At 36.9% G+C, this 12517-nt stretch overlaps 3 protein-coding genes across 8 annotated transcripts in view; all 3 read left to right on the forward strand.

The window, feature by feature from the left end:
- The window catches only part of RFTN2 (raftlin family member 2), a 30372-nt gene extending 17858 nt beyond the window's left edge, over window positions 1-12514 (forward strand). The window contains exons 7-10 of one of the 3 annotated variants that reach the window (XM_050711546.1): window positions 286-389; window positions 6710-6788; window positions 10908-11178; window positions 12349-12514. In XM_050711546.1, the coding sequence (XP_050567503.1) occupies window positions 286-389; window positions 6710-6788; window positions 10908-11174 (450 nt within the window). In that variant the 3' untranslated portion in view covers window positions 11175-11178; window positions 12349-12514. Of the gene's footprint in view, window positions 1-285; window positions 390-6709; window positions 6789-7081; window positions 10841-10907 lie in introns of those variants that run through there. The other 2 variants (XM_035536757.2, XM_035536756.2) reach the window with 2 other exon arrangements.
- Window positions 1-12517, forward strand: part of SF3B1 (splicing factor 3b subunit 1) — a 426274-nt gene that overhangs the window by 342945 nt on the left and 70812 nt on the right. The gene's annotated exons all lie outside the window — the stretch shown is intronic.
- Window positions 1-12517, forward strand: part of HSPD1 (heat shock protein family D (Hsp60) member 1) — a 388176-nt gene that overhangs the window by 342945 nt on the left and 32714 nt on the right. The gene's annotated exons all lie outside the window — the stretch shown is intronic.

A 12517-nucleotide genomic window follows, 5' to 3' on the forward strand; every position in this document is an offset into this window, starting at 1 on the left:
TTTTAGGAGTTGATTTAGCAACATGACAAATTTAACAAGATAGATGTGCTTTGAGTGTCTTGCTGAATCAGGACTTGTATCTAAAGTTAATATTCCTCTGTTTACCTTATCTGTTGTCTTGAACTTTTCAAATTGCTTTTAGTTTGAAATAGGAAATCCCTTTTCACACTAAATACAAATTATCACATTATAACTAAGAAAGAAGAGGGGTCGTAATTTATGTGTAGAAATGCAAATAAACCCTGTGCAGAGTGTCTTTACTACTTTTTATAATTATTAATGTAGGGGTGTGAAATTAAAACAGATTACGGACCTTTATTGCACACACTGGCTGAGTTTGGATGGCTCCTGACCTGTGTCCTGCCTACACCTATTGTACGACATGACAGGTACGCAAACAGCAGGATGCAGCATTTTGGTGTGTCTTCACAGTTGTACATTTTAGTGAATTATCAAGTGATTTTGTCACAAGACAGTCATGCACTGTTTATTGCAAATTAAGGAGGAGAATGTGCTAATCAAGCAAGTTACGATCTAATCCAGCTGTTTCTCTTCTTTAATGTAGATATTGTTTCAGTTTACATATGGTAATGAACTACTGGATTTCAGTTCTCATAATTTCTTGCTTCAATATTTATTTGAATGTCTTGGGAGAAATACCTGTATATGTAAGAAGAGCTAAATAGTAGACCTAGATCGCATATAATGTTTCAGAATTTCTTTTTAATGGAAAAAGTACCGTGCTTTTATTCAGAGTACCTGCCAAAAAAATGGTAAGTGCATCACTGAATTAAGCTTACACAGTTTTGTTTTGTTTTCAATTCTGCTTCCATCAGATTAAGATTGCTGAAGTTCGGGCAAAAATGTACTGAGGCATAGCTTAGAGCTCATTAAAACAATGGAAAAGCTGGGTGACTTTAGTAATCTTTGGATCCAGACCTCACTGTATTAAATCAAGACAGCATAAAAATGATGTGAATGGAAGTTTCTAAGAGAACTGCTACAAGAAAATGGAATTTTGTTAAAGTGATTTGACATAATTAAATTAACTCACCCATGTAAGAAGGAGGTTTTTCTGGTCAGAAAATAGCTGTCCTCTTTATCTGTGTTTTGGTTTTTTGGTTTTGTGTTTTTTTTTTGTTTTGTTTTTAATAGTTGACTTTAATCAACTGTTTACAAGCTAAGACAGTAGAAATTGAGGTAAAACATCTAGCACATTTTTCTATTTTTAATGATTTCTGTATGTTTTGTTTTCTTCTGAAACTTACGAAATTCTGAACTTACTGTGCAAAGCTCCTGCTCCATCAAGAAGTATTTTTCAGAACACAAAACAAAACATCTATCCTTCAATTCTTTTTTTAAATTCTTAATCTACGTGTGTTATCTTTGAATTTGGTGACTTCTTAGGGTATGCGAACTGCTGAGCCTGGTTTTCATAAACAGATGAAACTTTTGGCCAGATCTTAAAGATTGAGAAGTAGCCTTTCAGAATCAGATCAACTTTTTGGAAGGTTCTAGTACTCCTGGTGTGCTGAAGGTCATAGGATGAGAGAGGTTTAAACCCCTAATCTTTGCTGTCACACAAGCAGTGTACCTGTACCCATCCCCGAGGGGTTGGACAGAAGGGGTGAAACTGTCCTGAGCAGCCACATTAGCTCAGTCTGGGCTTGCTGCAGGCAGCAGATGCTATTTTGCACCTGGTAGATTGCAGAGCAAAAGCAGGGCTGCTTAGAAGAAGCTAAGTGCTATTAAAAAATAATAATAATAATAATAGTAGAAAAAACTGCAGTATGAAGTGATAATGGATTCAGTAGACAGGGTCTGTTTCTTGAGTTACTGAGAAGGTGATGTACCAGCAAGACATTGAAGTTACGCTAGGTGTCTGAAGTAGCATTGCTTTCCAGATGTGAGACAACCAGCCCACTGCTAGATGTGATCATGCAAAACGGGATTGTATTCTGGTCAAATGTGAAGTTGGATTCACTTCGTATTAACACTGGAATGATGGATGAATACAAAGCATTTGTTTTCTGATTTAAATAGTTGTGTAGGTGTGTGCATGAATTGTCTAATAGTTGTTGTCTTGAAGGTATCTCACAGTCCACATTAGAAGAAATATGGTAAATCACATTTTGAGCGTGCCTGTAGTGTGTCTAATATACAGCTTTTCAGATTTCTTTTTAGAAGTAAATAAAATAAAAGTTCATTAACAGAATTCCTAGTTGGGAATTAAGAATTCTTAAAGGACTCTAAAGAATGTGTTTCTGTCCTGGCAGCCTGCATAGTGACTGATAAATACTATTATTAGACATTGATACTGGCATTTGAAAAAGAGAAAGAAATTCCTACATGATTACTGTGTGTCTGATAGGAAAGATGCCAGTACTGTGGTGGTAGATTATCCTAGGAATTCAAGTTAAATGCCCAATAAAGAAAGATACTTCATGCTGCCCACCAGCGGTCCTTTTCCCAGACTGGGAACTCTGACCTCAAAACTCAGCCTGAATATTAACAGATTTCAGAAATACTGAACAAATGAACAATTTGGCAAATTCATGTTTTCATGTTTGTTTTTTTAAAATGCAAAATATATAATGAAAATTCTATTTAAGAATAAAAAATGTTAGCAAGGCAGCCTGCTCCCCATTTTTATTTACCTCCATGTTATGTCATATTCTCCGCCTTAGTCTATTCCTAATTTTTTGCAAAACTTTCCTCATCTCAGATCTTCTACAGTTTGCTCCTAGCCATTAAGCCTACTGCTCATCTGTAGACAAAAAGTGTGACCACAAGCTCATAAGGTCTGGAGTGTGACAGGATTGTCACGCACAGTGTTTCTCTATCTCCCTTCTTCTTTTTTCTTTTTTAAATATGGTTAGGATTTGAAACAGAATGTAAAAATGCCAGGCTGTAAAGTCTGTTCCTGTGTGGTTTTGATGTTGCTATTCTTTGAAGTTTTTATTTTTTTTACAGATGTTCCTCTCCATAAAATAATGTCCTGTTGCACAGAGTGTCATGCCACATGCTAGCTGAATGTCATGGATCACTGTCCCATTTCAGGCATGGGCAGCGGCCTGTAGGCCTGTTTTCTCCTTTAGCTCCTACCTCAAGGGCTAAATCATGCAGGATACAGGAAGCATTTCCTCAAGAAATGTGATCTTTGTTGTTACAAGTAGAGCAATAGTAGAGAGCATACAGAGTTGCCTTTTGTGCAGTGTTGTTCGGAAGATAAGGACCATTTTGGGATGTTTTTTTGTTAACAAAGTATAAAACCCACAGAAGTTCCTAGTCAGTGATTGTTTTTCCAGGCATACAGGAGAACAGAGTATGAAAAAATGGATGTGATACAATGTTTATATCCATCTCTTGGATATCATCCATATCTTGGATATTTAAATATGGTTAGCAGTCACTAAAGTATTTTTTGACCAAAAAAAGTAGACCAAGAAAGAATGTAAGGAAGAGCCACAATAGTACTAGTGACCTCAGGAGCCTCCTGCATTATATACAGCTGTAACATACAGTTAAATGTTTTCGTGACAGGAATTTGACAAGAATTATGCCAAGTTCAGAAGCTATATATCAAGGATAAGATGAATAGCCCTTTTAGAAGTTAAATTTAGTGATTAGGGAAAAAAACATGTTAGAAAATATTTTGTTGGTAATGTCGTGCTACTGGAGTTATCAAAATAATGTCATCGTGAATTTCTGGAATTCCATACATGTTTGTGGTCTAAAGTTAGAATTCTTTGCTGGTTTTGTTTTGGATGGAACAGTTGTTTCAAGTCCTGTAAGCTGGGAGCCTTACTATCCCACACGGGTACTTGTCTCATAACTGAAAGTCTAAATACAGTGCAACTGCAAAGAAGTGCAAAACTTCATTTTGGGGAAATGCAAATAAACCAAATAGATTAAAAGAACTTACTATTCTGCACCTTTTCTTCATTTTTTTCAAGAAACACTGTCTAACCTCAGTTGATTCATACATAGAAAATGTATGCATGAAAAAAATAAAAACAGATGTAAAAATCATAGCTATTGGCAGGCCTGACGAGCTTCCAGTTGGATGATTGTTCTTAGAGATTTATTTAATATATACATATACTAAGAGGACAGACTTATTGCCAATTCAGCATAAGCAGACAAGCAAATAGCTGGTGTTTTAACAGAAGTGTCTCTGTTGCTCCTCATCCCTCTTACAAGAAGAGACAGGAAAAAGGCTCCAGCAGCCTTACTTCGCAGTGACCTTTATTTCCCCTCGCTGATTGCTGTAGTCCCTGAAAATTGGCAGGATGGACTGTCTGCAAGCACCGGAAAGCAAGCAGGCAAATACAGTGCAAAAACACTGACTTTGTGGTTATTAGTTTATCATCACAAACAACTTCATCTACATTTGCAAAATGCCCCAGCTTACAAGGTGAAGTGGAAGTGCAGAAAGGAGAGGGAAGCTATGGAGTGGCTTACTCGAAGCGTTTTTTTCTCATTTAAATTCTGTGGAAATCCCACTGTCATTGAGTTCTTTGTGAATTAAGCTCATAGCTACTTTGTCGTGTGCAGCATTTTAATAAGGTCAGACTTAGAAAATTGTTAATTTACTGATTGTCTACTCATCATCGTGTCCTTTCTCCGTTCTAGTAGAATTTGTACAAGCTGAAGCTTAATGTTTGCTTCTTTTTTTTCGCTGCAGGAATACAGACACGGTTACAAAATAGAGCATAGGCAATTCCCCATGCCAGGCATTCTGCGCAACCTTCTCGCTTGAAAGAGAGATTTCCCAGTTGATATTACCAAAATAGGCATAAATGAGGCAGGGGAAGATAACTGGCAATGTGGAGTAAGTTTGCAGGATTGCTGATTTCCCTTTCATAATGTAAACGTGTAACATATGTATTATTTTTTTTCAATGAATGGAAATAAGGAGGGTAGGGACTCTCAGAGGAGAAAACATGTTAACTTGAAGAAACTAAACTCCTCATTTCCCTGTCTTCCCCAAAGGCTGCAGTTTAGGATAGTGTTCTTCTCTCATCCAAGGAATGTATGCAACGACATGCCTTGACCTGAGTTCAGCTGGGTTGAGAGGAAGGTTGTGATGGGCCAAGCACCATCACAAAGTCATCATAATTGACTATTGATCGGATACAGCTGGGAATAGTGCTGTTCTGCGTATGTTCTCAGAGCTTACTTTGAGGCATTCTACTAGGGTAGGCTGTTAATAAGTTCTTCCTGATCCCATAGCAACAGTTTTAGTCCCTGATTTTCCTTGGAGTGAGTCCCTAATATAAAAAACAAATTCATACTATCAGTCCTAGCCCTGGCATGAAATACGTATCAGTTATCTCAGCCTTGTGTATGTGGTTGCTGAGATTGTGACTTACCGTACTGAAGTACAATCATACATTATTTTAGTACTTCCTTCCAGAGCATTAAGCGTAAAAATACAGTTTTATTATTGATAGGGGAATAGGTGGAATCACGATTTCTTGAAGTGGGCTCACTCTATGGTAATCATTACAAGTCTGTTTTAAGTCATTAAAGTTTTGTGGTTCTATTTTGCTTTTTTTTTATTTATTTTATATATTTGTAGTTGCTTTCTTGCTAAAGTGTTCCAGTGTTTTTCCTTTATGCATGTTAAGAGCTCATTGAATACTGCACAGAAGTAGAGTAGGGAGAGAAGAAGAATTTATCAAGACGTAGTTCTGATATGTGGAAGAAGAGCACAGGATTTTTTTAAACCCTCCCATCCCAGAGCTCTGGTCTCACAATTCTTGATGCATTTAGTCCTTACAGACTCTTGCTTTGTAAGTCACATGCAGTCAATTTGCTGACCTGTATTTTTGATGAAAAGGTTTTGAAAACAAATATCTAAAATCTTCAAGAGGTTGTAAAGGATGATTCTTTTTTTTTTTTTTAATTTTTTTAACCAGTAGTGAAAGAATGCAAAATTTTTGAGACATGAACACCTGAGTTGTTTTTGATGAACTTTTTCACCAGAAAACCCACAACTGAAGTCCTTTTTTTGCTCTCTTACTTCTTTCTTCTCTTGTCCATCCCATGTACAAAACCACCCGTGTCATTTATCTCATTGTGAGTGTATTGGTTAAACTGAGCTGAGACCTTTTGTCCATAGATAGTGAAAAGGCAAGCTTATCCCACTGTCGTAGTTAGATGTTACATTACAACCAGAAAACAATTTTACTGCTATCTAAGAGAGTCTTACTTCACAAATTTCCTGTCTCAAAGGTATTGAGATACTTGTTGAAGCTGTTTATCTTCTGAAATTGAGGCTGTTTGTTGTGGTGTTACTAGATAGTTGCATGTTGTTGTATATTTATCAGTGCAAATAGATGAGAAAAATACTCTTTAATGTTTAATTTCAGATGTTGCGAAGGTGTGGTCTTTCATTAAAAGTAGGAGCTTTGGTACTTAAGCTTTCAAGCACAGTCCTGTTAAGTTACTCCAATCATACTAATAAAAATGTTTTGTTCTATATTTGTTTTCATGTGCAACACCTTAACCTAGCTGTGTGCTTCTGTTTGTTTTATTATTATTATTACAAACCAGTTTATGAATTAAAACACCAGCAAATGCTTGATAATCTATCCTCTTCTGACTCATATACACTCAATTTACAATTGACTGTGAAAGGCGTGAATGTATTACAGGAATGTTATTGCCTTGAAATATTCAAACAATTTTCCTTAAATTTCAGTGAAGGAAACCTGGCCACAAAGCAAGTTGTTTTTCTTCAGAGACCTGTTATATGGAATTCTGCTGTCCAGATGCCAGAGGTGAGTAATGTGTTGATTAAAAAAAATAAAAATTTAGTATTTCACACTATAGTTATGTACAGAAACAGATCCCAAAATTAATGGGAAAATAGTGGCAGAAACAGGTTTTGCTTGAGAAAATCTGTTTAAGTTTGTGTCACATGTTTGCAGATACACTTGCAAGTTTTTTTGTTTTTGTTTTTTTTTTTACTCAGCTACATGGCTCTTAGACTAAGATGTAGAGAACAAAAGTGTAGGTATGCTAAAAACCTGTTACTTTAAGAATCCTGTTCTAAGAAACAACTGTTTCTCAGGTGGATGAAGTTGGCTATGCTGCAAGCATTTGTTTAGAAGCCTTCAGGAAGTCCTAAGTGAGCTGACTCAACTCCTGCATCTATTGCACATGAAAAAGATGACATTTTTTTGACCTCTGAAATGTCTATTTTCATGGCTGTAGCAGAATACAAGCGTCAAGCTGTGCAAGGGGCTCTGTAATCTGGGGGTTACCAGGGTGAAGGAGTGTTAGCCATTGCTGTGTGAGTCAAAGTATGTGACAGAAATATACAACTTAAAATTCCTACAGCTGATCTTCAACATCTACCTGTCCCCTCTAAGTGAGATTCCCGTAACAGTGGTTGTATAAAAGTACTTCGAGGATGAAATGACTGGTAGTCATCACATCCTGCTCAGCCAGGGTCACAACAGCGGTGGCACCTGTACAGTGCTATAGCAAAGCCTGCTGTGGCCAGGGGAGGATAACCGGTGGGTTCTTCCTTACCAAGGCTTTCTACACCCTGGGGTGGGTTTTCCCTTTTATTTGTTTTTCAGTGGCTATTCCATCTTCAGCTAATCAACTTTCTTCTCCTGTGGTAGCCTTTTAAGGAGCTATGGAAGCTGTAGGCATTTTGACTCAGGCCCAGCACTGGAGCAGTAACTTCACAAATTCTGTCTGTCATGATACTATTACTTTTATGAAGCAGTGGTGTCTATCCTTTTCTTTCCCCACCTGTATAAATGTTTCACGAGACTCTAAATAGCTGGAATTCATATTTGATCTTTCCAGCTTATATGCAGACTGCTGTCATCATCCATATTTTCCTCTGATTAGTGTTTCTAAAATACACTCTTCCTTTTTTGTTCTTCTCCAGACTTCTGCTTGTCTCCAGCCTAACCTCCTAACGCTGTGTCCCCTTATAATTAATTCTTCCATGCCTGGAAGAATGGCATTCAACATGAAAAATGGGAATTTAATTGCACATCTCCATCACAGTCTCAGTTCCTAGCTAGGTGTTGTATGCTGTCTTTAATTTATTTTCCTCATCTACAAAATTTGAGCTCCTATTTTTTTTCCACATCAGTATTCTGTGCAGTCTCCCTTGCCAATGTTTCAGTCATCCATTCATGCCCTTCTCCAAATTCTGCCAGTTCCTCTTGCAGTTTTCTTTCAGTTTCCCGTGTGTACCACTTACCTTTGGCTTTTTGCTTTCAAAGCTTACAGTCCCTGCTCTCTTGTCTTTGTCATCTCTTCTTTTTTTGGAACATAGTTTTGTTGGTATCAGTGTTGTAAGTGTATAAAAATATGCTATTTTATGTCAGTCACGATCAAATAAAGTCAAAATTCTCCTGATGTTTCCCAACCTTTTATTGCTATGTATAATAAGTGCACGGACTCCTGATGTGAATACTCTTTCCTTGGTAGCTGTAAAAAAAAGGTATTTCTAACTACAAGCTCCTCTTAAAGGACAGTGTAACTACATGACTCAAGTTAGAAGGATTAATACTGGATTCTGCCAGGAGACACTGTAATACAAAACACTTCTGTAAAAACATTCATTGTCAGGAATTGATGAATCTTTGAGATGTGTTTTAAATTAAAATTAGAGGAATCCTTGTGTTTGCTGTTTAAATTCTGTTGCCTAATTGTGAGGTGGTTAGTACTGGAATGACCTTTATATTCTTTATTTTTACAAGTATAACGGTACCTGTGTTCTGTGGTCATTGTTTCACTGGATTGTAATGCAAAACCTTTGAGTTAAGCATTAAGATAGTGGAAGTAAACAAATAGCTGGTTTGTAGCCATGTACATCAGGATTATTGTATTAAAGTCTGAAGAGACACAGTATCTAAATGTGCCCCTTAAGTACCAGCGAATAAGCGAATATCTTACTTCTGCAACAGGAAATCTCAGTATGATGAGGTTATGTTACCATGGGATAAATAGGTAGCTCAGGATAAAGCTAGAACATGTACTAAAGTAGCATTTACCCTCTGTTTTTCCAATCATGTAGGTTTTCCCCTAAATCTTAATCTCTTCATTTATGTATTTATATATTACCAAAATGTCTGAATTGGCAAAACAGCATATTACCTTTATTCATAGATGAGGTAATCTGTTGATTTGTTAACAATACCTAACTGGTATAGCACGTCATGCTAGATTTGCATGGAATAGCTAGATTTCAGGTATGAAACAAGCTACTGAAATCTGAAAGCATTCAGTATTAACTTTTAATATTAACTATTAACTTTTGCTCTAGAAATTGTAATAAATATATTTAAAATAATACATGGACAGGGACAACAGAGTTGTGGAATTTTATCAAACAAACCTTTGAAAACATTTTAGTAAAAAAGTTTAACTCCTGTGATTCTACATTGTTGGTCATGACACTTTCACTTGCATTTACACTGACTGCATTTCTTGCTGTTTTAAAAAAATAAAATCATCATGTCCATAATTCAGGATGCTTTTGAAACACAAAACTACTGCAGATATCTAAAATATTTTAATTTCCAAACTAAATAAAATGCATCAGTTTGTCTATTTATGCGTATCCTTAATGTGTTGGTAACTCGGATATCTTGAGAAGAATACTAACTTTAGGAGAGCCAACCTACAAAACCAACAAGGCTTTTTTTAAGAAAGCAATTCAGCGTTAGAGGATGCCTACATGAGAGTGTCTCACACCCTCAGAGCCTGATCACGTTGCAGCTGCCTGCAGTGTGGCAGGGTCTGGCTGTGGCACAGCTTTGTCCCCCAGGCATGTCCAGCTCCTGGACCCCTGTGACTTGCCTTCTGGGGGCTGGCAGTACACGGTACTAGCTGCTTTGTGTACTCAAGGTCGGTTTTGTTGTAGGTTTTTTCTTTTTTTTTCCTTGTGAGGTTGAAGTTGCCATTTCTAAAGGAACTTTTAATTCAGTAAGAATTGAGGGAACTCCTCTGTTACCTGGCCTGATATTCCCACAGGGTCTCTTTTCAGAAAAGTGTGTGTTTCAAGTCCTCACAGATCCTATCTCTGCCTTCTTGTATATTTGCTGGTTAGTGCATTATGATCTGGCTTGCAATTTATGTAATGGTTCAAAGGCCTCTTGGATTTAGAAGGGCAATATTGTCTCAGTGAGTTCTTTATTACACACCATTTGCTTTTCTAAGAAAATAGTTCAGAGGAGACCTGAGACTGAACTGCACACGTACTTGAGGGATTTCTCTTTTTTATTTCCTTTAGGCAGACTTCTCCATCCTCTTACTGTGGCATCTAGGCAAAGCTTATTTCCTTCTGTTTCTCCTGAGGCAACACTATTTCCCCTTAGTCTGATTTCCCGATGTCTCCTGTAACGGTTTCCCTTAAATACATTTCCTTTAGCCACAAGCGCCATTGTTTTTACTGTTTCAAAAGAGTTTGGGAAAAATGTTACAGATGTATAGAAGGGGGGCAAAGAGCTGGCACAAACAGTTGTAATTTTGGTTTGGTCAGAGTCAGACATGTACGTTAGGTGCAAAAATAAAGCTTTCTTCAAACAGCTGAATTTAGCATGGGTTAAGACTTGTAAATCACTCTGTGTCTGCCAAGTAAAGCATAGGAATTGAGCATTGCCAAAATAATTGCTTTTTCTTAGCATTTGCTTACGCTTTCTTGAATCTTGACTGTCCTGTATCTTTTGCATCTCTCCTTAAATATCTTTATAGAGAACAAAATGTATCTCTTAGGATTTTTCTCGAGAGGAGTTCATAATTTAAGCCAGTGTTAAATGCTGCCTTATGTTAAAATGCAGCTCACATTAAATTCGTACATGACTCATTGTGAAGTGTTTGGCTTTTTTTCTATATAAGCTAACATTAAACACCCCCTTTTATTTCAGAAGAAATCCTTAAGGCAAGTTATTGGGGAGGAAAAAAGCAAAGTTGGTAGCAGAAGTGTTGGATTAGACACAGCTACTTCTCGCCCTGTAGAAATTGGACAACCACTTGATGAGTTTCATCTGTCTCCTAAACAATGTTGGATCAAAGAGGCCTCCTCCCAGTATGGAGGCTTTCCCGGATTCGGTAGCAGTGATGGATTATTAAGGGAACTGGATGATGGACAATTTGACCAGGAAGATGGAGTCACTCAGGTCACATGTATGTGATGAAGTAAGTAACTGCATCAGATGGACATGTACATAATTCACCCAAATGTAAAACAAACCAAGTCCATGCTACTTTAAATGAATTGATATAATCCTGTGACTTTTCCCAGACTCATTTTGTACTTTTGTCTGTTGTGTTAACCCTACTGTAGTAATAATACTACTGCAAAATGCTTTGGCTTCCTGTCTCTCTTTCAGAGAATAACTACCTGACTGGGTGCTCTGCTAACTTTTTTTCATCTTTTTTGACAAACAAGGAAGCAAATGCTGCAAAACAAGACAGTTTGTGTTCTGTAAGAAAGGAATGTGGATGTTTGGTGTTTTCCACAAGCTGAAGGAGTGTTTTGTTGTTGCTGTTTTTTGTGTTTTGTTTTTTTTCCACAAGGGTATTGTAAATAGGGGGAGGGGGGGAATGAAATATCTCCATATTGTTAAGTTTTAATGTGATTTTCACTTTACTTGCCTTGTCTAAGCTCAAAAGCCTAGAGAAATGCAAGTCATATGCTAGACAGTTAATAATTTAAGCTGTATTCAGACCTCGTATGTACAGAAAACCTCTGGAGGCAGACATTTGCTCCTGTAATGCTATCTCACCTCTGCGGCATTTACTAGGGTTCCATGTACACGTAAGCCAAAAGCTATCCCAGCATTTAGCGTTGTGTGTATATATATATATAAAAAACTTACTCATGTGAGGAAATGAAGAGCCTCTCACCTTCCAAAAGGTAACTTGCATTCTATAAAAAAGTAGTTTGAGAAACTTTAAGAAGCACCGACAGCCAGGCGCACAATGATACTAATAATATACAGGGGGAAGAAGTAGACAAAATGTAATATTAGATGAGAGACTTCTTACAAATATGCCGATGTATATGCAAAATAAAATTTCTGCTAATTGTATATCACACTAGATAAATGATATCCAATTGCATCAAATACCAGAAACACTATTCAGAGGAAAGACTGAAGCTCCTTGGCTTCTGTCCTCACTGTGGGGAGGAGTTAAGACAGGCTTCTGGGAGAAGAGGCATGTACAGGAATTATTTTTATGGTGCTGTGTTGAAATTACATCTGGCAATAAATAGTTCAGCTTCCATCTAAGCTGATCTACCACAATAGCTGGGAAACAAAAGCCACAGGAAAAGAAATTCTACTTTTTTTTTTCTTTTTTCAGATCATTGTTGGTATTACGCATAAAATACTGTAACTGAGTTACTGTCTGTAAGAAGCTTTTACTAAGGGAAATTTCAAATTGTAATTAAAAATATAAAAGAGAAGCTGAAGAAAAATGCATGTCCAGAAGATACAGGTGATTGTAAATAAAATGTATTTTTGAAGAAGTT

Source organism: Cygnus atratus, chromosome 6 (assembly GCF_013377495.2).
Source record: "Cygnus atratus isolate AKBS03 ecotype Queensland, Australia chromosome 6, CAtr_DNAZoo_HiC_assembly, whole genome shotgun sequence".
Taxonomy (NCBI): domain Eukaryota; kingdom Metazoa; phylum Chordata; class Aves; order Anseriformes; family Anatidae; genus Cygnus; species Cygnus atratus.